At 39.1% G+C, this 26420-nt stretch overlaps 1 protein-coding gene across 1 annotated transcript; it reads right to left on the reverse strand.

Moving 5' to 3' along the window:
* Positions 1-1280: 1280 nt before the first annotated feature.
* Positions 1281-26232, reverse strand: cd109 (CD109 molecule). The gene is given in 33 exon segments (XM_073492420.1): positions 1281-1471; positions 1650-1752; positions 1846-2002; positions 3495-3643; positions 5280-5345; positions 5914-6069; positions 6989-7179; positions 8109-8280; positions 8688-8916; positions 8994-9075; positions 10623-10799; positions 12331-12472; positions 12752-12970; positions 13869-13982; positions 14223-14340; positions 14951-15068; positions 15167-15236; positions 17045-17134; positions 17726-17878; positions 18382-18555; positions 19019-19081; positions 19248-19349; positions 19495-19773; positions 20658-20767; positions 20872-21013; positions 21577-21670; positions 21774-21855; positions 22512-22551; positions 23137-23262; positions 23953-24189; positions 25715-25743; positions 25837-25990; positions 26134-26232. Coding segments are annotated over 33 exon segments (4428 nt in total).
* Positions 26233-26420: the final 188 nt, after the last annotated feature.

Raw genomic sequence — 26420 nt, forward strand, 5'->3', positions numbered from 1 at the left:
GAGAGGGGTCGTGTTTTATGTCGGGTTTCCATGTGTTTCCTTGTTTGTTTGTTTATGAGCAGATCTCAGATTTCAGCTCAGTATCGCTGAGCTGGGGCCTCTTCCATAAAGTGGACACAGTGGGAATTAAAGTCGAACACCTGACTTGAATGAAACTAACAAATCAGTCAGTGCTAAAGTGGTTCCACAAAGCTCAATCCAAGCTCCCACAGCCATGAGGTCGAATACAGATCAAACCGATCCACCATGGCAAACAGCAGTGTTAAAGAGCGAGCAGCGATGTTCAGAGCCAAGGAGCAGCGCTTACTTTCGGAACCCTATATGAAGAATTTAATAATCTTATCACAAAAAAAGGCAATATAGCTGCCAAAAATAAAATCAGAGAGTCTAGAAAGGCTGAGCGGTTTAATGTGTAAGTAGGGACTAATTTCAAGTGGGTATTTCCGACTTCCAATCTAAAAGAGTTCTAGTGCATCTGCTCGGAAAAACATGGACGCTCGCTGTGAACAGGCGTTTGAATGGAAAGTCTGCAAACTTCACAGCAACTACAGCAGCTGATTTAATAGCTAGAGATGTGGGTTTGAATCCAACTTTGCCAACCTTTGCCAAATGGTAAGTACATTTACATTTACATTTAGGGCATTTAGCAGATGCTTTTGTCCAAAGCCACAACCACAACATATCACTGTCGATATAGTAGAAAAGAAAAAATGCTATGTCATGCTATGCGGGGTCGAGGTGAAGTCTGAACAAGTGAGTCTTGAGTCTTTTGCAGAAGATGGCGAGTGACTCTGCTGTCCTGACATTGGTCGGGAGTTCGTTCCACCACTGGGGCGCCAGAGCAGAGAAGAGTCGCGACTTTGCTGAGCAGCCTTTGTTTGCTTACCTTGTAAGTAAGGTAAGTTTGCCCACTGGCCATAAAAGTGCTTGCCAAGCTATACAATTTGTCTATTAATAATATTTGAAGAAGACATTACCCTTTTTCTAGAAGGTAATTTCTTATTCCAACCAATTAATTCCAATGCCAATAAACTCCCATTGGACAAATACAAAATAAACACATATGGTCGGGTCAAAGTTCAATTAAAATTTTATTTTACATTCTAATCAACACAAGGTGACAGGCAGAATAATCAGTAAAACTAGCAGACACATTTATTAAAACAGCATTAAAATTATACATTTTCAAAAAATCAATCTTGTCACACAACTTGCATCTTCCACAAAACTTGAGAAATGTATGCATCTACAAAGCTGAACTAGCAAAAGCTAGACCTCATTTAGATGAGGAGGAGGAGGAGGAGCAGAGTGGGAGGTAAACTGGTCAGCAGGAAGTTTTGGCTGCAGCATGAGGCAGCGCTGACGTAATAAACTGTGTTGTCTGAGCACTGACTGTAGTCTTCACCACAGAAGTAGCTGGCAGGCATGCTGCTCCTCCAGAATGAGTTATACATCCTCACCGTCCTCCGTCCTGAAAGGTCAGAGGTCAAAGGTTCAACATGAGTCTACCTACTTTAAACATTTTGAATTCAGGACTTTGATCTGTGTTCTGGTGAGCTACATTTAGCAACAGAAATACACATCTAGCTCCAGAAAAAGAGAAGTAAACGTATAAAAAGAGAAATGAAGAGGTTAAATTTCACTCTTACTTGGTTCATAATAATCATAGATGACAACACTTGCTTCCTGCACTTTGCCAACTTTGTACTCCATGACCAGAGGAATCTCTAGACACATCTCGTCTGTTGTCACCTGAAACACATTTCACACTTTAGTCCTTTACTTCAGAGACAAAACATTCAGATATGTCGTGTCTATGACTCAGTGTGTTTCAGTAAAGCTTACAGAGTCCAGGTACAGGACGACTTTCCCCGGCTGTGTCTCCACCTTCTTTAAGGCCCCATAAGTCGGTAAGCCTTCTGGCGGCAGGCTGAAGCCGCTCAGCAGACCCACCTCCATGATGGCCATGCCTGTCGCATTCAGACCCAAACCCTCTGACAGACTGCAGAGGGTGATACAACAACGTGAAGATGTTAGAAAACTACAGTATGTTTCATCACGCAGACATAAAACCATTTTACTTATTAAGTTGTAAATGTATTTATTTTTGTCAAATGTGTGCATGAACAGAGTGTAAATCATCAGAAAATAAAGTAATAAAATGTAAAAATTGAAACTATATTAAAACAAACTGTATTTGTGTAGCAATTTCTTTAAATGATTATTTAAGTTAATAAAGTCATTAGAAGCATATAGTATTCATACTTACAAACTTTAATAAAAAAACAATAAAGAAATGTAAGTCACCGTATGAATAACGTTTTTATAAAAGTAAACTTTGGTTGCTAATAGGGGTGTCACAAATAACCGGTATTGACAATAATGAAGATATTTTTCAAATGAAATACTGATGTCATGTTATTGTTACACATATGATAATATAATTTAAATAGTCCAATGCCTCTTAAATAATTCCCATTTCTTTATGTTCTCGGTTTGTCCTAGTGGGTGGCGGTAATGCGCTCTAACGCTGACTGCCACCTGCCATAAAACGGAAGGCGAAGAAGCCCCAGTAGGTAATATCTCTCTCAACCGCCCTACACACTTATTTTCAGTGTAATTAATTTGGCAAAAAAGGGACAAAACACAGTGAAGTTAAAAAATGTAAATAGATAGATGTAAATAGATCGTGAATTCCTTCCGCCATGATTGTAGCAGTTTGGGCCACTGTAAAAAAAATGTTTTGAATCTTGTCAAAATCTAAATACAAAATATATGTACATTTCATTTATTTTTTTAACTCTATGATGACAAAGTCGAAACAAATATCCCAGCAGACTCTTTAGTCAACAGTAAACGCATTACACAGCACGAGAAGTTAAAGCATCACTATGTAGAAATTTGCATTTTGTGTGATTTGGCGCCCCCCACAGTTTCTGAGTGCAACACCACTGTGGTAAAAACAAATTCCAGGTCTGCAACAGTTTGTCAGATGTAATGTAGGTGCTGACTACAAACAAAACTCATGACGTCATAACAATGTTATGTGTTGAAAACTTGTATGTTGAAGTAAGCATGTATGTAACGCTGTGATCCTGCCCTCTCACTGAAGTTACATAGTGCAGAAACAAGTGATAGAGACACCATTCAGTTACAAGACACTGTACCGTCAACATGATGTTAAAGCTGTTATTTTCAGGTAAAAACGTTACATAATGTTGCTTTAAGTAATTGGATGTTTACACCACTCCTGTTTTCAAAATTTTTATTTTTTACTGTATGTTTGTAATCTTGTTATCAAATTCCCATCTGGTGTTTCTATTGTTTTCTTCTTGACTTACGTCTTTACTGATTATGTTTTACTGTTTGTAAACAGCCGCAGTAGTTTGACATATCAAACACAAGCTGTTGATGTTCTGTTGCCGATACAGTTGCATCACGCTGACGTCATGTGAACAAACGGGGAACGACTGTCAGAGAGCCAACCTGCTCACCTGCTGCAGATGTCCAGAGTTGCTGATATTGACTCTGAGTCTCGCAGGTCGACGTACAGATGAAACGCCTCGTGTTCGCCTGCGTGTCCGCCTGCGCGTCGTCTCCTTTTCATCAGCTCCTCCCTCCTGATGTTGTAAAACACGTTCAGCTGCGGCAGAAGAAGATGAGAAGGACAATCAGAGACAACTGTCATGTGCTGATTACAAGATTACTCCACTTGAAGAAATCCAGGACCGGATTGAATTACAGCAGTATTACAAGAAAATCACCTGCTGGCCTCAGATCTGAGGGAACTCCTGCTCTGTGTCTTACTCGATCGTTCTCTCTACTACTTTGAATGTTCCTCTGTCTGCTTTTTTGTGCTTCTTATGTGGTTTATTATGTCGCTCTATTTCCTTCCATCCCCACCTCTAGTTTCCTTCGTGATCTCATTGGATGTTCCTCTTCCCCTTGCCATGGTAAGGCATCTCTGGACTACTTGAACAAAAGGACTCGTTCTGACTCGAGGGTTTTTTGTCTCAGATGAAAGAAATTTGAGGAAATGAGGAAATCGTTTTAAAAATCTTGTAATCTCAATGTTTGCTTTAGTGGCAATTTGTATCACATATTTATGATTTCATGTTTTTTGTTGTATTATTGGATTTGATATAACCTCAATACATTTGTCTTTATAAGGTTCCAAAGTGTATAATGAGATTAACATGTCTAAGTATTTATATGCAATGGTTGTAAAAACACAGTAGAGCTGATACAGAAACTTGATGTGCAGTGCCTGCTCAGGCCTGTGTCTGAATGCTCCTGTTCTGATTGGTCAGCTGTCAGAGGGTGAATAGAAGTGCTGTAGCAATGGCCAGTATGAGGAAAATAATGTTTTTTGTGAACATTAACCCTCTTGCAACCGATTGACATTTACACTTTATGTTTATTTAACTTTCATTTTTGTATCATTTTGGCTGTATTATTGCATATTGCATACATTTTGGCAAAGGTGTTTGTTATTTTACAGACAGATAAAACTGTTGTACATATTATGAACCAGTAAAACAATTTTTTTCGTGCCACTCTCATTACAGCATAAAATCATGCATCCCATGTTATCAGGATTTCAGTCAGTGGTCCTGGATGAGTTTTTGTAATTTTTCACTAGATAGGGCAGTTTACCTGTATGTTGGCCCAAATACATGCAATTTCCCTCGTGTCCTAAAGGGGGATTTACCTCCTAGTAAAACTTGACCCTCATGCAACTGATAAAAAAAAAAACATATTTAGTAAGAAAAAATGTTCCATGTCAAAAACTGCCATAAAAATACTATATATTAATTAAATATATGCACAGTGGCATCATGTAAACAAACTGGTATTTAAAGGGTTAAAATCCTGAAAATGAATCAATATTTGGTCGTTATTATCAGGACTGATGTTGGTTGAAAAATGTAACCCAGTGAAAGATGAAAATAATATTAATATATAGTATTTTTAATGGCAGTTTTTGACATGGAACAGTTTTTGTTCTTAATGTGGTCTAAGTATTTTTTTATTATCAGTTGCATGAGGGTTAAAGCATTTCTAGTAGACAACCATAATAAAATAATGAACATGAAAATTACTGTGATATTGGACCTTTAATGCAACTGAAAACCTGCTCCTATCATCTTTGCTGTTGAAATGCGATCATGAGTTCATCACACCTATGAATGCTGCCCAGCAGAAAGCGTCCTCACAGTACATATAATTTACTGTAGCTGACAACATCTCCCATGACAGTTTGAACATTGCTGCCGTACCTGAAACAGAGCTCCTCCTCGGCCCACTGCGGTCACCTGCAGGTTCAGCTCCTCCTCTGGTTCAATCTGAAACAATTTGACACAAATTTTAGCCCCCAGATTACAGTGTTCTACCTGAATATCAGGGTATCCCATCAGTAACTATTTGACAAGTCTTCCATAAAGGTCAGTATTTTCATACTTTTGAGATACTAAGTCATTATTTTCAGATTAGGTTTTGTAATGAGTTATTGGATATTTCCATCAAATTGGTGGAAATGGGCTTCCATTGGCTTTGAATTTGTTCCAACTTGACTATTTGAGAAAGCGACAGCCCCGGGTTTAGAACAAGCCCCAAAAGTAAAAAAAAAATATTTTCATAGTCTTTATGTCACATTGCCATGACTCCCAGAGGATGAACTCTTCTGACTTTGACTCAATTTTAGCACTAAAATCAGGACAAAATAACAGATTTGGGCTCCACTGCTTAATCACAGTGTTCTTTGATTGTAGGATAAAACATTTTTAAACTCATTAACACATGTGCCTCACCTCTCTTTGGTTATTTCTACTTTTTAATCATCAACAGATGCTGAATCTGCACACAGATAATCTTTCAGCTTTTGTTTCTGATACGTGTTTGGTGTCAGTGTACCTGCTGGCTCTGGTGAAGCAGGTAGTTGTCCTGGCGGATGTGGAAGTAGGCGACGGTGTTTGAGGGGTTGGTGTTCACTTTGACGGTGAGGTCAAAGTCGTGAGACCCACCAAGAACTGCAAACTTGGACAAGGCCTGCAGAGCCACGACTGTGTCCTGAGACAGGAAACAAGATTTAAATATACACTGCATATCTTACCGTAGCTGATGGACTCCTGCTTTGATATTCACTTCTGATTTCCTGTTTACGGCTATAGTTGTTTTTCAGTGCGTACATGTGTGCATGTCTGTGCATCTGTTCCTGTAGACAAATAGTCATTTCTGCCTGACAAACCCTGAGAAAGTCCTTACTGTATTTAGATCTGCTGACTCAGTATTTATATCTTTGTTGTTTCCTTGTAGCATCTGTCATGCATGTTTGTGCATGTGTGCATTCATGCGTGCTAAGGGGTTAATTCCACTTTAGTCACCACATGCCCAGACGGCCACAGCCTCCTTCTGATGTGACACTAACCACAGTTTCCAGTTTAAAGTGACGCAGACTGGAATTTCTCCTTTTACATGAATCCAGTGTAACCAGTAAACAAGAGCCTTAAATCTGGTAAAGGTAAGTAACCATGTTTGATTTTTTATTTGCAAACAAATCCCATGAAAAGGCCAAAACCCATAATGAGTTAGCCCATCCCCATACTTTCTGATTTCTCTGACTGTGGCTTTCAGCTCCAAGCTCATTGCTTCCTACTGAGGGCATAAATCTTTAAAAAACGTCTAACAAATATAAAAGTCTCAGTAATATTATGAAACAACTGGTTACTGTAGTTTCTTTCAAACATTTCTCAAACATGTGGAAATTGTGAATTTGTTTGGGACTATTTTCAGCGGTGGATTAATCCACATTTGGTGGTCTAGTGCAAATTTGGAGCACAAGATGATTTTTTTATTGCTGACATTTACTAGAATCAGTTGAGATAAACTCTGTGGCCTCTCGGGCTGATTATAGACCAAAAACCTTTCCTAAAAATGGCATTCAGCATCCAGCTCATTAATTATTCTTTTTCGAATTTTAGTATCTCACCTGAGTGCTCCCGAATCCTCCCTTGGGGTTCCGCTGCTGGCTGAGCCACTTCATGAGGCCGAGGCCCTCTGTGATGAGACCCAGTTTGTGTTGAGAGAGCAGCGTGTAGGACGCCATCTCGATGTCCGCAGAGCGAGGCTGCCACGAGGACGACAGGCTGGTGTCCGGGGAAGACCACATCGGCACGCCATCTTCTCACAGAGGAGAGTCGGTAGAGATACAGGCATGGTTAGAAGAATCAGAATTATTTGGTGTATTATAAAAGAGATGGGGTCGTTGTACTGTGGCTTTTACATATTTAAAAGAGGAGGCCATGTCTTCAATGACTTCAAGACATGCAAAAAGAAAGCTGCTGAGAGCTGGAGAACTCTGGGTGTTTATTCTTCCAGAGACTCTGGCTCTGCCTCAGCTCTTTTCTCCAGAGACACAGCGTTTTTTATTTTATTTATTTTGTAAATAAAGTACTATAATTAGTCTCTCTTGCTGAATAGAGGGTAAATGTATTTGACTTCATGAACGTACAGAGTGGAGAGGATAAAAAAGAGAGAGACTGGAGCGAAAGAAAGAAGCAGAGTCTCAGGAGAGTGCTGAGGTTAGTCAGAGGCTGACCTCAACGCAGAACTGAACTGCTTGCTTGTTAGCTTAAGGCTATTGTACAATAAGGTATTCTGGCTGTTTGAGCTTATCAACCAGTTTATCAATCTACCTTATCAAATGGAAAAATTTAAAAGTCAGATGGAGACAGCGCATTCACCTAGCTCATAGAGCTAACATCAGCTTAAGTGGCTAGCTAGCTATAGCTGATAAAATGCACAAAATCACAGGTTAGTGGCTAGAAAAAGGCAGCCTGCTTTTGTCTCCCTCTTTGTGAAGTCAAGGACCTCTTGTTTTGAAAATATGTATGAATTTTGATGGTAAATCTGCCATTTTATTATCATAAAATACACGTGTAATCCTAAAATGGCATAGCAACAGTAACTTAGACGGAGGGGGAGTTTAGTGATTGGTTATTGGTAACTGATTTTACTCCAAGATGACTACAACTCAGTGAAGCAGTTACACCTACACATTTCATACACACACACACACACACACACACACACACACACACACACTGTACCTCTCATCTCGGCTCGTCCAATTAGCTCATTGATTGCTGTCGGTGCGCTGGAACTGCCGGCCAGAGCCAGAGCATAAGTGAGTAGGCTGAGGCTGTAGTTACTGGAGACGCCGAGAGCCAGACGGGTCTCCAGGAACATCAGGGCGGCAGACACCTGGCTCCAGTACTGAGCCTGACAGACAGAGAACAGGGCAGTGGTGTGTAAGCAGTCACTTCAGCTCAAAGGCATTTATGAGATCAGATCATAAAGATGCGGAGGGGTGAGGCAACATCTTTGGACGTGAGAATGTTTGTCTTGTTAGGATGTGTAGTGTTTGATCCCATCTGTGGTCACATGAGTTTGTCCAGCTTTCACTCTTCCTGTTTTTACACAGCGTTTATTAAAATCAAACTTTATTGATCCCTGTGGGGAAAACAGAGTAAGAGCCAAAATCAGGTCAAATTGTTTTCTTACATGTGGCTGGAGGGAGCAAAAGTCTTCTGTGGAGAAAAGTTGGGGTCACTTCTTACTCAAAAAACAATCTGTCCTGTAGCTGCAGTGCATTCTGGGTGAAGTTTGATTCTTTTATTGGCTCTCACCTTGATGTCGTTATCTTCCAGCAGGGCGATGAGGACGTAGGCTGTGAGCGACACAGGGCCATCCAGGCCTCCTTGGAGCTCTGTGTGGATGACCCGACCAGGCTCTTCGAATCTCCCATCAGCGCCCTGCTGGGCTCCTAACCAGGCTGCCGCTCCTTGGAGCACGTTGGCGTCAATGCTGATGAATGACCGTGCCTGCAGGAAACACCTCAGCACGAAAGCAGAGAGCCTGCAGAGATGGAGTTTCTCTCATCAGTGATTCTGAGGATATCTCTCCATGTTTTGAGCTACTAGTTTGTGACATACCAGGTGCTTCCAGATGAGTCGCTGTCTCCAAAGGCACTGAAGGAGCCGTCCATTCTCTGATAGGACAGCTCTCGCTCATAACCTGGTGAGAAAGACAGCAGGGATTATGCAGCAGTCAGGTCTTCCTCAGGCTTCTTCTGGGAATGTGCATGAATATTTTTTTTACATGGATACAGAAGACAAATTAAAATAATAAACATGTAGAAAAATGGCCTCAAAAATAAGTCAATTCATCTCCTAAAATCAGATTATTTTACTCAGTAGAAAGCAAAAATAGTCTCCAAATAACAGTAAAGCAAGTTGTTATGAGATTTTTGTAGGTTTAAATATTGATGCTAGTGCAGCAATATTCTGTTTTACTTTTGAGATGTAGATTTAGTAGAAATAAACACATTTTTATAGATTTGTTTTAAACCACAGACACATCATAAAGAAAATGTTCCATTGCTAAAAAAACATGTTTATAGGCTGAATGTAAAAATAGACTTTCCTTGCATTTTGTTGTGAGATCTGATTAAAAGAAACAAAAATTAAAAAAAACTATCGTTACATTTTACAGGTTTATAACTACTGAAGCGTGCACTGCTTTCTGTCCACTTCTCTTGATACTACCACTGGGGAAAGCCAAAACCAGAGAGCTCAATTATTTTTAAAGGGACAGTCGCCCCAAAATCAATATCACAGGACGTGAGAGGCTCATGCTTGTGACAGCATGGGATGCAAACATTAATGGCGTCCTCCTCGGCTCAGCTGGGTAAGTTAGCTTTGTTATCTAGCCTCTCGTCCAAGGGTAGATGCAGCTTCCTTCTGCAGGGTGCCATTGAGTTATTACTCACATTAAATCTAGATGGATACATAACACTACAAATAATGGCGTGTTCAGACCAAACGTGAAGAAAATATTCATGTCGTAGATGTGTTACGTACAGCTCTGGGTGTCCACAAATGGCCACGATTAATGATTATTATCCTGTCCCCCATTGTTGTTCATGAATGTCCGGACATCAGCAATGTTAACGTCATGTTTCACTTTCGCTTCAGTTCAATATTTTCAACTCATGCGAATGCTCGCTTGACGCGATTTTTCGCATCATTTCTTCAATCACATCTCGTCATTCGCGTGTTATCATTGACTTTGTATGTAATCTAGTTGCACGGAAAATTTGCATCACGTTTGGTCTGAACACACCATAAGAGAAAAAATATTTTGATTTGGGGTGAATAGCACCTTTAACACACTGAAAGGGGCCATTTTTAGTACATTTCCTTTTGATACTTTGAGTATATTTAACTGACATACTTTCACTCAAGTAGAATTTTGAATGTAACAGTTCCCTCTAAAAAAGTATTTATACAGTGGGATGCTTCTTCTACTTGTGTAAAGTATTTGGATACTGCAGTAACTGCCTCATGGCGTTAATGCTAGCAAGCTAACTGATAAGATCAGTGGCTGATGCTTGTATTTACAGACAGAATATTTGACAAGTGGCAACAAAGATGCTTCTTTTGTGAAATCAATGACTCTGTTTCTCAAAATGTACCACAAATTCAGATGGTTAATCTCTTTCTGTAAACTCCATATGTGCAGTTTCCAGGGTTAATGTGACCTGATCCATGTCCTTGTTCTACCTTTCATCATGTATCTTGTTGCTGTGTCTGTGGTGTCCTGGTCAGCCTGTCCTGTAGCGCTCAGATACTGCAGAACGTAGATGTTTGGTGCAAAGTGGATCATGTTCTGTTCCCCACAGCCGTATGGCATCTGGATGAGAGAGTCCAGGCCGCTGATGGACGGGCCGAGGATGTCACCTTCATCACCATGGAAACCAGACAAATCAGACATGATGAGTAACACCAGGGAGAAGAGTCATGTTTACTGATTGTTAGCCAAGCTAAACATGGAGGAGATGTTTCACTGTTGCAGCAGATTACTGATACAAATATTTTGATTTGGATGAGCTGCTCTAGAGGAAGATTTAATCTCACTGGGTGACTTAAACCTCTGTGGGTGGAGTCACTGAGGCAGTAATGGTGGATGAGTAATAAGAGCACATCTGTCTGCATAAGCCAAGCAGGTCAACTCTGAAGATTCTTCTGATATTTGTCAGTGTGATGATGTCAAATTAAAGGTCATATCTTTGTTATGTTTCATTTATACAAAGAAAGCTAAAAAGCATCTGGCGGGCAAAGTCAAATCTTAAAGTGGGCCAGCTTTGACCTGTGGGCCCCACTTTGGGCAGTCCTCTTTTAAAAGGTCACATATTCTTACAGCTCATTATTTTTGTTATGTATTTTTCAAAAATTAATCTAAACTACAAAATTCCTTGTGTTTGCCCTCCATTTATGTGTTCACAATCCAATTTTAACAATGTGTGTTGCTATTTTTGAATTTACTCTCAAATAGAAAGGCCTCTGTTAACCATTAACGTATGTAGGGTAGGCCAAAAGGCTTATAATACATGTGTATGTGCGCACAGGGACTAAGAACAACTGAGAATTGGTTTGGTCAGAAAGGAAACACACTTTAACTGTCGATCAGAGAGGGCAGAGAAACACATCTTTTCACCCGGGTATCTACTCCTCAAAATATCACCGGCAAACTTGTAGCAAAAGGCAAAGTTCAGCTCCGAGTTGAGTCTCAATGAGGAAAGTGAAGTAATCTTTCCACCGTTCACATGACAACCAGCTGCTTCCTCACTGCTGACACAACATTTAACCTTTAACATGACTACAGTGGTGATTCTCACTGTTGTTATAAATATCTATGTTCAACACCTGGACACAGGAAATTATGACCTCAGCACGCAGCATCTTGTGTTGCACATGTGTTGCATGTTGAACGTCTGCACCTTGTTATATTGAAACACTAACTTCCTGCACGGCTCGCTTTGAACACGTGTGTTCCATCGACCCTAAACCATGAAGAAACTACCTCTGGTTATTTTAATCCATGTTGTCGAGAACACGTGTGTACAATGCTTGAAACATGCTGGACTCCGTATGTGTGACAACGTGCCATTAAAAACATTGCGCACGCTTCAGGACAGTAAACTAGATCTGCAACTACTGACTACAGGCAGACCCGGCGGCAGAAACGTATTAGTGGGCGGGCAGGCCCAGCAGTTTTTTTAAAGAAACTTCTAATATCCATTATTATTACATTAGTCTGACCAAAGGGTTCAGTTTGGTCCAGACAGGTCCAAGGCGGGGGGAGGGTACAGGTGACTCATTGGGCGGGCCCAGCCCCCCTTATGACTACAAGTGCTTTCATTTTATTTTCATTGTTGTTGTGATCTGCTTGTATCTGTTGTGAATCTGTGTTTTCGGTGTGTTTACATACCAACGGCCGTCACTGAAACTCTCTCGCTGCCCTCCACAACATCTGCCGGGAAGGTGTAAATCACGTCTCTGGAAAGGCTAGATTGCGAGTCAGAAACCTCAAACAGCAGCGAGGTGGAGAACGACTGCTCGAGTCCTTCGGCCTGAAGAATCAACAGCCAGGAAATGTGGAAACACAACACACAGACAAACAAACCAAGTGAGTAATATTCGTGGGAAAGGCAGAGCAGTAAAACAAGATCAAGATTTCTTGGGTTTCTTGTCTGAAACACTTTGTTTGTTTTGGAGCTGCAGCCAGTCAACAGATGTTCTGATTAAAACAATCCGACTTTGACTCTTACTGTCGATGACATTTGTTGACCTCAGATCAAGACCACCTTGACTATATGCTCAATAACTTAGGAAAAAGGACACATAAGCACCTTGACCAGCACCACCATGCGAACGAAGTCGGATCCCAAAGGTGACATGGCTTTCACAGAGATGGGGATCTCTCCAAGGACCTGCGGCCTGATGGGAATGAGGACGGACGCTCCGCTCTGACTCCTCACTGACACATGACGAATGTTGGGCGTGGAGAGCTCCTCATAGTCTGGTAAGACGAACTCGAAGGTGTCACTGTGTGCAACAATCACCATGACCTGACAACAAAGACAGAAAGAATTCACACAGAAGTCCGACAATACCAACAGTAGGAGGTAACAAAAGACAGCATTCTGTTGAAACTAAATATTAAATTAAAACAGAAATTTTAAGGAAGACAGCTCTCTGAGGGTTTACTGAGCTCTTTGTGTAGGATTTAAAGAGAACCTGGGTCATGTTATCCAACACCTGCTGTAGTCTGCTGTTGGCACACGGTGACATATTACACTCTCAGACTCAACAGACTGATTTAAAGTAGATATATCATGTAGTCTGAGGCCAGCATCAACAACATCATGTGATCTACATCACGATGTATTAAGACTCCAGATTAACATCTTTGGCAGCGAGCAAAGTTCTTCATCAGTTCAAATGTTTATGCATTTCATAATGAAATATACAGATATGTAATTCGCTAAAATGCTAGCCGAAACTGGTTACACTACAGCAACAGAGTCAGAAAATTAAAACTCTCAGGAGTGTCCTGATCATGTGTTAAGAGCTCCCATGAAATTAGAATGAGTAAACAAAATACCCTCGATAGGGTAGTCGCAGACTTTTATTTCAGCCACCGTATTTAAAAAACTGTAGCTGTAGCTTTTGTTTGTTGTTGTTGTTTTTGTTGTGCTTCAATACATCAACATGGGGTTACAGAAGAAAGTCTATAAGAGATACAACTTCCATCACACCAAACTGATGGAAAAATACAACTTCATTGACCCAAACTGATTAACAACAGCGACTTGCATCATTCAAGTAAAATTATAAGTTTAGTCCTTTTTTTATTACTTATGACGCCTTCAATATTTTGCATGTATTAAATCATGTGAAAATCAAGCTTTTCTTGAGACCATCCACTCCAATTGAGTCCAGCTGTGTGAGGAGGGTCAGACTGACCTCCAGGTCCTGTAGCAGATAGTTGAACAGAATGACCTCCAGCAGCAGCTCCTCTCCTCGGATAATGTAGGCCGGAAGATTCAAGGACAGGAAGAAATCCTGGAACACTGTGAGCTGCAGAAGGATATTATGGAAACCTCATTATGTACTGTCTCATCAGGTGAAGACAGCACTAACAGTTAAAAAGTGATTTAAATCGAATGAGAAATTAGTAAAATAGACTGAAAAAAACACTGAATAGACATCAGCTTAGAGTTCACTTAAGTTAACAAAAAAGAAAAGACACATTTAGAGCATGTTGAGATGTCTCCTCAAAATGTTTTTTACAGGAAGTCATTTAAGTGATGTAAATACCTCTGCAGGCCTCTCCACGATGCCCAGGCCCAGGTTCTCAGACATAACGAAGGCGGTGGCTGTCCAGGTTGTGATGCTGTCTGGTACAGTCAGATGTATCTCTGTTGAGTCTGAATTACTGTGGAAAAAAGATGAGAGACATGATTTTAAATGTAAAACAGTGCTAAAAATATGATTCCAAATAAATACTGAAATATCAGGTCTGCAGTTTACTCCAAATGAAATCAAATTGGTTCTATTCATAACTTCAAAATGGCGACCAGGAAAAAGAGATGCATTTTTTTTTTATCCCCACAACAGCGACGGTTTTGTTTGTTGTTATCTGTATCTGACAAAGTGTGTCAGAAGATTTGTAGCAGACTGAGAGTTTATACAACTCAATCATAGTAATATGCTTTAATTTCTTTTGAACAATTTGCTCTTCAAGCACTACTCTGCATGTAATTCCCTCACTATACTGTATAATGCTAGTTTTAAGTATTAGAATAAAAAGAGGTGTCATCTGCATAGAGAAGCAGTTTGCAGTAAAAATATTTTTTCTATATATATATATATATATATATATATATATATATATATATATATATATATATATATATATATATATATATATATATAAAATATATGATTGTTTGTCTCGATCAATCATAGCTCCATTCTCTTTTGGGGCACACTTTTACACAGCAACATGACATGTATTGAATAATTCAATGTTTCTGAAGCTTCACCCTGTGTTAGTATCCATCCATATCCAGGTCTCTGGAAAGTTCCACCGCTCTCGTGGCTCCTGTTGTTGCTCCATATATGGAATGTCTGTCTGGGTCAGGTGATGTATTCCCTCCCCTGCTGTTTAGAGATGAGTGTCAATTACATAAGCATCACATAGTCACAATAGACTGAAATATACAGTAAGCTTTTGATTAACATTGTTTTTTAAAACTTACGAAATTCAGGCTTCAGATGATGGTCAATCATGTATAAAGTGGCATCCGTCAACGCTATAAGATCACATGTCTGCAGAGAGACACAGAGTACATGAAAAATACACAATTTACTCCATATTTGGCAGGAGAGTTAAGGATTAGGGTTAATACACGACAACCACTAGTTACATTTCAATGTAAATAGAATTCTGAAGTTATTCCTGTAAGAACAGTTGGCCCAGTGGGGAATGCTGGCGGGAAAAAGGGCAGCTAGGAGAGTCAAATAATAGGCCTGATAGCTCCACAGCTAACTGAGCTAACTGGCTAAAAGCAGCTATAGTTGGCAGTATAGTTTCTTTGGCAAAAATAAATGCTTTCTGTCCATCAGGAACTCTGTAAAAATCTGTTGAGGCAAAGAACGAGCAGGACAAAATATTTTCTCCAAAAAATATGATCAAGATCAGAGTCCTAGTCAGAGCTGCAGTTAATCACCTCGTTAGGACGGTGGAGTTAATGTGAACTTCACTCATAAAATACCAGTTCTTGCTTTAATACAGTGCTGATTCAGCACCCAAATAAACTTTTGAATTTAGTGCACATCATTTTCTTTCCTGTCATAGAAGGGGCATATTAATGTTGAATCATGAAGAAAATGGGGGTATCACTTAATTCTTGTGTTGGTGGATTGTTTTAAGGTATCTACCATCTCTTAAAGCCAAAAATCTCATACAGTACCTTTACTTTCAAGTGACAAAGCTGAATCAAGAGGACATTGCAAATTATGACTCTGTTTTGGATGGCGGTTGACTGCTGAGTGAGCCATGAAATAAGAATGAAATTGCCTATCAAGCCAGTCAACACAGATATAAAACCCAGTTTAACTGCCAAGGACCATTTAAAGGTGCATTAGGTCAGAGAGTGGTGTAAAGTTTCTGATATAAGTGGGGGTTATGTTTAAGACCAGAGGAGATTGATGTGCAGGGATGAGGGTAGGTTTCTAAGGTAGCTTTACATTAAAGTGTGTTTACAGGTAAAGTAGGCGCCAGGTTTTGAAAAGGAAGATCAACATACGGAATAAAAAAGGTGACTCTGGTTCTGCTGTCTCGATTTTGATCATTTGTATCTATACTGTCCATCATGAGTCCAACATGTTAATGTACACGAGTGCAATGCTAGACCAGTGGACTGATTTTCAAAACCTACATTACTCACATTAAACCTTAGCCATGGAGTGACATCCCTGGAGACATTTTATCAGATTACACACAGCTTCCTCTGGAGCCACAAAAAAGGCTTGATACTATCTTTTTTAACATATGCAGTAGTACCCCCCAAGACCTGTAAACACATTTTAATGTGTAAAATCAGTAGAATTACCCTTTAAGTCAGGGTTAGAGAATGACAAAACATTAATACTTGGCTTTTCAGCCGGGCAATGTTGGTTCCTTATAACCAAGACTACCATCTTTCTCTAAATGTAACCAGGACATTTAAGTGTCTAATCGTTGCCCAACATCAGCCTATTTATAGTTGAATCAAATCAGAAAACATCTTGTTTTGTGCGTGGTCTGCATATAACAGTTTTGGATGACAAATGATATTGTCCTTATAATTGCCGTTCTAGAGGGACTTAATTTGGAGGAATTGTTGGCATCGTAGTTACTTAATTGTGTATGCAAAGACATAACACATATTTCTGCATCCCACTGGTGATAATGTATGGCAGAGATTTGTACAAATACAAATAACTGAGTAAAGCAGGGAATAAGTTTAAAATGCTCATCTCTAAGCAAGACAGAAGCATAATCAACCATCAGTGACTGTTCCTTCTGATTAACAGGAAGTTAACACAATACTCTAGTGATAGAACAGATGTGATGTGTCTCTGGGGAAGGTAACCTTAAAGACGGAGTATGGATCTCCCATTCTCAACATGTCAGAATAGGCGTCGGCCATGGAAACACTGTACTCCCCCATCTCCTTCAGCACCTGTGAAAGCAACACCAACATCCTCAGAGCCCACAATGACCGACAAAACAGATCATGACACAAAAAGAGCACTTATTGTTTAAAACCTGTTTGACTGAAGGGGGACAAAACAGTTCATGGTGCCTCAGTTAACAATGAGCAGATACTGGGGTCAGGGGTGGCAGATTGGATTTCATAGAAGTGCCTGCGGGGGATGTTAATATACTGGGAAAAATATGGGTGGACATGTAGCTGGAAAACTGCTACTGTTGGAACCGGAGAGGTCCCTGGTGAGATATGGAAGCTTCTGGTGTTCACAGATCACAGGATGTACTGTAATAAATGCCAACTAACTATCTGTACAAAATATGTGACTCAAGATTTTTGACTGAGGAGAAATTATTAGCAACGTCAAGAATTAAATAATACACTTGTTTAAGTTATTTTAGCTAGCAATAATAAAAAAAAACTTTTAATGTTAGGCAGTGACCTCTAGTGGTCGTAGTAATAATTGCAGCAGCAAAGGAGGAAGTCAGGTGGCGTAGTATAAAGTCTGCATTAGGAGGAGATTGGGGTGGATTTTTGGATCAACCAAAGAACCGCTGTTCTCACCGACTCCTTGGAGATGTCATTGTGTGATCCTGCCCACTTTGTCGCCTTGTCAACCACCAGGATCCCTACAAGAGAGGCAGGTTCTGCCACAGCGACCTTCAGTGTCACATTGTCACCTGGTCTCATCATAGTGCTGCTCCAGCTCAGAGAAACCTGCCAATCACAGGCTGGTATGTTATAAACCATCATTACATACACTCACACCAGACACACTTTTACATCAGGCAAATTAGTAATCAGGTTTAGCCTAACATGGTAGCCCCAAGCAAAGATGGATGGGAAAGCTTCAAAATAGAAGAGTTTGTGTTTATGTTCATGTCAGTAATTAATTAATATATTGGGGTTTTCCACAGCCACTTTTGGCAGTGCTGAGTCAAACAATGCTGCTCCGATTTGCTTTTCCATTACCAGTTTTACCACGCTGAGTTGAGATGAGCTGAGCTGAACTGATAGACCTTCTCTGAAGTGGGGCCAAACCTTGTCTACCCCACCTCCAAGCAGGCTGCAGTGATCAACTTAGTTGCTACAGTAAAGCTAGTTAGCACTCATTAATTTTAACTCAACTTTTCCATGCACTTGACTTACTACCTTGGTATCATCACACTTACATAATCAGAAATAAGCAAAAAATGTAAATAACTGAAACAATGAATTACCTGGTTTTGTAACGCTTGTTCGATGGGTAGCCGTATCACATCGTTGACAATCTCTCCATTTGGATGCACACAGTAGACGATGATGCAGGCCAGAGGAGCCCAATTGATGTCTGGGACCAGAGTTAGAACTCCAGAGCTTTTCCCAGCAGAAACCACCTGACCTCTGGACTTCACCTTCACATAGAAAACAAATATGAGGCCTTTTTTTCTTTATTCTTTTATAAATGTTATACTTAAAGCTAAATTAATCATTGTTTTGGCCACAAGGGGGCAGACAAAATCCCAAAAAGGACAGACATATTGTAACTTTCTAAAGTTGTACAATAACAAAGTTTATTGATATAAAATTTTAGTTCTATAACGCTGAACATTTAAGTGCTCCACAAGATGTAAAACAGACACAGCACAAACAAACTTAATGATAAAATAAGATTGGACATTTGCTTATATTGTCACAGGGAACAATCTATAAAACAAAAGAATAATACAAATCTAATCTAGATAATATGAGAAACTCAAGGTAATCCTACAGTTGCAGTTAACTCTAAATGAAAGCCCCAGAAGATTAAAAAAAGTAGTAGTAGTTAAGTTGAATATTAAATGAAGTATCTTTTTTGAGTGACATTGTTGAACTCACTATGTAGTGAATCTCAGTCATTGGAAAGTTCCTTTCTATGTGCAGCGGGAGAGGTTCACCAACCTGAAGGAAGGGAAGATTGTGATTTAACATGTTTAGTGATTATTTTAGAATTACAAGAAGCCTTGTGAATGCTAAGAGTCAGAGTAAATACATCATCAGAGTAATTGCACTTCCCGTTTGACCAACAGTATTCTCACAATGAGTTCCTCATGTTCTTCCTACGTACCTCTATGGGTCTGGAGGGTTTCTGAATCTGCAGGTAGGAGTTACTGGGGGATGTGTAGCTTCTATAGAGCTGTAGAGTGCTGTGACTGTCCTTAAAAGAAGCCTGAAAACAAACAACAAATAAACAAAAAAAACAGAGTCTTAAGCAGTATTTTTCATTTTTTATCCAATAGCAAATGTACTATACCCTCAATAGATTGCAGTCAGCATAACGATCAAGTTTTAAGATGATATAAAGATAATCTTACATCAATTGTGAGTGTTTCAGTTCCATTCATTATCTGGATGTAGAGGGGTATCACTCCATCTGCAGGGACAGGAAACTCCATGTCTTCAGGTGGCATCTCCTCCGGACGGACGTGCATGAAGGGAGCGCCCAACGTGATTGCTTTACGAGGCTCCATTACATCCACCTCATCCAATTCCCAACTCCATGGACTTTGCATTCCCTGCATCACTGACACTTGGATGGTCTTTAGCTGATCTTCCGCTGACAGAGGCTCATCATTGTATGTAGATACTTTCAGCTGCAAGATCATGGATACCATTGACTATGCTTTTCAGAATTGAATCTAGTATGAAATAAAGAGCAGTATCAGATCTATTGTGTATGGTACAGAATGTGCAATAAGAGGCCCTTATCTTCAAATCTCATTGGAATAATACTTGAAACTGATACCTTGTTGATGACACTTTTTGTGCATCGAAACTAACTAAAACTTAACTAGCCCCATTCTTATTTGAAAAAGATGAATGTAAACATGCTTGGGTGAGCAAAAGACTAATTTTTACCCATACTACCAACACACATTTGTGTTGTTAAAAGTACCCGGAGTAATACTCGAGTAAAGATATCATGTTAAAAACTTACTTTCGTAAAAGTGAAAGTCACCCATACGAATAGTACTCTAGTAAAAGACTAAAAGTGTCTGACATTAAATGTGTTTAAGTACCAAAAGTAAAAGTAAATTTAAAAAATATATTTACCGATATGTATGTACTGTATACTTTTAGTTGATCAATTCTTTGCCAGACTGATGAACAGATCAGATATCAGTATCAGCTTAGTAAATTAATTTAAAAATGTACTACTTTGGTTCTGAGGCAGCATTTATTCTGCAAAGTAAGTTATCAAAAAAATATAGTGAGAAAAAAGTACAAAATGTAGAGTTGGAAGTATAAAGCAGCAGAAAATGGAAATACTCAAGTACAAGTATCTGAAAATGGTACAGTACTTGAGTAAATGTACTTAGTTACATTCTATCACTGACTAAAAATATTTTACTTGAAATTTTACTCAAAAAAGTTAATTATCTTTAACGCGAAAAGGAAATGGAAAAAGTATAAAAGTAAACAATTAAAACCTTGGAAACAAATTAGACTGAAACAACAAAAGATGTACTTTCCTTACCCTGGCAGTGAAGTTCAGAAAGGGCCTTAATATTTGGGGATAGCAATCAAAGGAAACTTTAAATCTGAACCTTGCCAAAGACACCTTTGCTGTGCTGTTATATGTGAGACCTGAGAGATGAGAAGCATCCGGAGTGAAGTCAAGAACACACAATTTCAGTGATATTTGTTAAATAAAACTCTACTGCAGTATGAATAACTACAGGCTTCATTACCTGTTAGCTGTTCAGTCACATTAACCACAATCGTCAGAAACTCATCATCCATGGATCCTTCATAGAAGGCCCTTTCTAGAGCCCTTTTTTTCATGGGGTGGTATTTGGGAATGTCAAACATGAAGTCTGTGGTGCCGTCAATCTGAATCAAAGCAGCAGTGATGTCATTAAGGGTACACTGTAAAAATGATTACTGTAATTTTGCAGTATATTACTGGCTAATAACTGCATTAAATTCTCAGTAGTACACAGTAATCATTTTACTGTGATGAAGTTCCACACATAACAGTAATATGTTGTGTTTCTACAGTAAACTGAAACACAATTTTACTGTGAAGATACAGTATTTTGGATGTTAAATTACCATTTTGATTCTGTAATAAGCATCTGTAGTTATTGTAAATATGCAAATTTACAGTATTTACAGTTACATCATAACAATACACTGTGTTTACACGCTTACCCAGCCATATTGCTTCCGAGCATATATTTACCTGTTAGCATGTTAGTATGTTAGAATGTGTACCTTGGTCGACCACTTGTAGGCCTGTTAGCTTGTTGTTAGTCTTTTAGCATGTTAGCATGTGTCAAAACAAAAAAGTATTATTTAAAGGCAAAATAGTAAAAAAAAGAAAGTAAAAGCTAATATTTATTTTTGGTGTGAACAGATCATCAGCCTGCTTCCTTTAAAATAAAAATACACACCTCACTGTATTCATCATAAGTGTCTTCAATACCATGAAAGTGATACAGGTATGTTATTATCATGTGTCCCTGAACAGGCTTGCCATACGAGTGCCTGAGGATGAAAACACAATAAAATTAAATAATGCTCACTTTATCATTAATACACAAACATGGAAATAAAAGTATTGAAACTGGATTGAAATGAAGGTTCTCACTTTGCTGTGATGGAGCCCCACAGAGTGTCCTCATAATGAATTACATCCGGAACGTTTATCACAACTTCAAATTTTGGCAGAACTGCAACACACAATGAATGGACTTTAGAGCTGGATGAAACTAGTGGTGGAAAAAGTATTCGGCTTATTAAGTACCAATATAACAATGTAGTAAAACCCTGTTACATATAAAAACCCTGTATTCAAAATCTTCAGAGTTCTGATACACAAATCTGTTCTCAGTTTTTGGACTTTTGTGAAAAACTGGATTCTTTTTTATTCTTTGTGTGTCAGAAAGTTATTAAAAAAACATGTGGGAAGTTTAGAGGAGAAATGACTCTATAGTGAAACTGACAACAACTCAGACATCTAAAACGCAACAATGAGACACAACTAAACACTGCTTTTTTGTAAGAGATCACAATCCAAAAGGTTGACGGTGTAACCTTTAACAATGTGTTATATTGTATGAGCTGTATAGCATTATAATATAATATCTTTATTGTTTTATAAAGCAAAATCCTAATCTACAAAGTAACCAACAAATATTTATAATACATGGATTTCCCTCCAAACTATAGTGTAGCGGATGTACATTATTGAGTAGCATTAATTGGAAACACTTAGGTGTTTAATGGATAACAATTTCTGCATTCAGAGGATGTTTACATGTAAGACAAAAAGCCCAAGTCTTCATGTAATCATCCAGTTTTCATTGTACAAAAAAAGAAAACTTACCATAATGGACCACACTGAAATGCTTCTCAGTTGAAACACTCTGTGAAACAGACAGAATATGAACCCTCTTGATTTCTGTGACAACATGACGAGAGGAAATAATATAAAATGTCATATATAAAAATGTCTGTCCTTCATTTATCTATCAATTAGAGTTATTGTTTCTTTTGTGTAGAAGTAAAGTCTCAAGGGGAGTATTTACAAAAAAGTGGACTTTCAGTCATTCATGGCAAGTCTTGGCTCCTTGAAACCAAGTCACAAGCAAAATCTCAAGTCTTCATCATGAAACTGCAGGTCAGGATGTAAATCTTTCATCACCATCTTTACTGGATTGGACTCTCAAGTGTTATATTACTGCAGCGGAGTCCAAATATATATACACAAAATAAAGCCGTCTGGTTTCTTTAGCTGAGCGCTTTAAATTGTGTATCTCAAATGATAATTGGTTTCAAGGACACTGAAAACATCTTTAACTTAATAAGAAACTTATTTTAACAAATTAGTAATAAATATTTTCCTACAAACATATTAGGCCTGTCCAAGTTTCATTCCATTTTTATCTAAAAAGATCTGAGATGAGTTCCTACAGTCCTTAGTCCCAGTAAGGTACCCCTAAAGGACTTACATTGACTGTCGTGACGATGGTCCATTCACCCAGAGGTGGGTTTTCAGACAGCTGAAACTCTTTGGACACAACCCCGAGGACACTGTCTACAGCCAGCCACTGTCTGAGCAGGTTCCCCCTCGGATCCTGGATGAGGTATAACACATGACATGATGCTGAATGGTGGAGGAGAAGGCATTGTCATGTATTGTATTTTACATTTTAGGGCATTTTAGCAGATGCTTTTATCCAAAGCGACTTTCAGTAATTCATCGAACCAGTGACCTTCCAATAACAAGACGCTGGCTCTAGCCCTGAGCCACAGCCATATTGTATTGTATTATAATGCTGTGTGGGAAGAAGTTGTATCAGTGTCTTTGATATTCCTGCAGTCATTTTTTACGTCACTTCATTTATCTAATAGCTTTGGTTACAAGAGTTACTTTACAAAATAAGATTTTTGCATGAAAATATATGAAAATACACGAGTAGCTAAAACTATTTGTCGATTCATCAGTTAATTGATTGACAGAACATACAGTATTTCATATTGTTTTGTTTATTAAAGCTGATTGCGCTTATTTTTTCTGCGAAGTAGTGTAAACCAGCTGTTAACTTAGAGTATTGTGTGTTTTATAAGGACAAAGCAGTTTCATTTTTGGGAGAACTGTTGCTTTAAACTAAATGGCAGGTGTAAGTTGCATTAAAATGGTGGCTACACCAGATGGTTGGGTTGATTGGTTATGAAGATGTTTGATCACTGATATGTCTAAATAGTATATTTGAGGAGTTAAATGATTTTTACATATGTGTACTGTACATTAATCTGAGACTCACTCTAATGATGATGTCCACCGGGCTCACGAAGGGTTTCCTGTCGGGGTGAATGGACAGCACTCTGATCTTCACCACCTGCCCCGGCTGATAGTTCAGTTTGTCTGTCTGAATGAAAGTGGAGAGGCATTTGGGGTGGAAGTGCAGCTGTGATGAGTTGGAGAAAACCTCGACGCTACCCACGTGACCTTTGACCTCCAGGATGTAAGGGTGCCAGTAGCTGGACTCACTACCGTGGATCTGCAAGGGGGACAAAATTTAGAGGTCCATTAGAGGTTTAACAAATAAATGTTTGTAATTCTAAAACCTCTTGAAGCTAATAGACCAAACGACAATGATTGTGGTTAATAATGGAAATCCAAGAACCTCAGTGACCTCTGTAGAAATCAGTTTTTGAAGCAGCTCCAGTGAGTTAAAAGCTTCTCAGGTGTCCGTAAACGAAAGGACGGCAGACTGAGAGCTGGGCTGCAGTCCAAATGAGATGCCTTAGCTTTGGATCTGCTCAACATCTGTCTGAATTTTACTTGATCGTATCTGGTTCTGTTCAAAAGTATCAGCTTACACTTCAAGGAAAAAAAGTGTCTCCTCTGCTTTAAAAACAGAAAATCCATGTTTGCTCTGGTTTCATTTAGAAAACCACTGATAGAAAAGAATTCAACCAGCACTGTTCAGAAAGTTATGTGCAACTTTGCTTTCGTGACTGTGGTCAAGCAAGCTTTCGCAAACAGCCGATGCTTGGATGTCAATGCCTGTCTGTCCCCACTGTTATGGTATGAGTGCTTGGAGCAGTCAAAAAGGATATAAAAAATAAACATTGCAGCAATAGTTTCTCAAGTCATTTTGAATTGTTTAAAGTCCTGTTGAATTTCTTTTTCTTCATAAGGTTTGCTGAAAATTTCACTGCTGTCCCGCTCAGAAAGACAAAAGATGACTTATTTTTCTGTGCATTTCTGGAGTTAATTAAAGGGAGAGTCAGCTCAAATTACACTACACTGTTCAAATCTGAAAAAATCTATTTCAGCTAATAAAAAAATATTCCTGAAGAGATTTGCTGAAATGTTCACGTGACTCTGACAATAAGCATGACTAATTTAGACTTATTTAACTGTACAGATTTTTTAAAAAATAATTAAAGGGAAAGTCTGCAGGCATTTAGCTCTAAACTAAAGTTTTGGACAAAGTAAAACTTTGACCAGATGATGGCTCTAGATCAAAAGTCAGTCAAAGTTATTTACAATTTATCTTGAGGGGAACATGAATGAGTGCAAAAACTTACAAAGTAATTTCAGGGCAAAGCTTGAAAGTAATTTGAATCTGAAGAGTCTTTTGTTGATGATACACAAAAGGTTTCACCTCCTCAAAGACACCAAACTCCACTGACAAAAAAAAGAAATTTTACCTTGCAGATCATTGTAAAGAACACTTCATCCACGCTCCACAAAAACAAACAAGCAAACTAAATAAATAAAATAAAACTCATCAAAACTGTCTTGGTAAGTTAATCAATTGTTCCAACAATCACTACCTCTGGTTTGATGGAAATAAACCTTTCTGCACAACGTCTTTCCCCCGCTGTAGATTAGTAATTAATTCATCTTGGAAAGGATCTATTTATCTATCTATCTGCAGTGCGACCTTATTTCATGTAACATAATTATTAGCTCGCTTGCTATCCTGCTAATATAAAACATTGAGTAAAACATGCTTCAGGTTGGAGCCACATCACAAGCAAAGCTACTTAAAAGCTTAAAAATGATGTACTTACAGGTGGCAAAGTCAGCAGCTTTGTTGAACCTTTAAAAGCAGAAATTGACAATAATGCTGTTTAATATCTCTGCAGGTAATTGAAATACATTCTTTTGTTGATGATACACAAAAAAGTTTCACCTCCTTCAACTGTAGTAGAGTTTGAGGCCACGGTCTGGTTGTCATGAATGATGTGAGCAGATACAGTGACTGGTGAGGTGGTCAGGATGGTGACTGACACTGATGTTGCGACTCCAGGACGGACGGCTGTGGGAGCCAGCAGTAGGTAGGAGGGCTGATGGTCGCGGCTGTGATACCAAACCTGGTCTATCTGTTGTCTATCTGTAGTCTCTTTCCTGTAAAAAATGTAGGTGTCTGTACAGACTACAGATAGACCCTCGAATTTTCCAGATATCTTCCCCTGGCTTTACCTTTTACCTGTGATTTTGCCTGTGTGTGTGTTTACCTGGGTAGGGTGCTCTGGGCAGCGGTGAGAACGATGAGGCCGAAGAATCTCCACACCTGGAGTCGCTCCATCTGCATGAGTGAGCCTCACTCCACGGGGCTTTGGCCAGAGCTGGAAGGAGGTGATGTCAGCAGCAGTCTTCATACCTGCAGATACCTGTGACCCCTCCTACTCCTCCTACAATATCACCTAATGAACTGAACCAGTGTCAGTTTACCTGACTTCCCCCAGGGAGGCTTCATTTGGGAGCAGAGACTGG

The sequence above is a fragment of the Pagrus major genome, chromosome 22 (genome assembly GCF_040436345.1).
Source record: "Pagrus major chromosome 22, Pma_NU_1.0".
Taxonomy (NCBI): domain Eukaryota; kingdom Metazoa; phylum Chordata; class Actinopteri; order Spariformes; family Sparidae; genus Pagrus; species Pagrus major.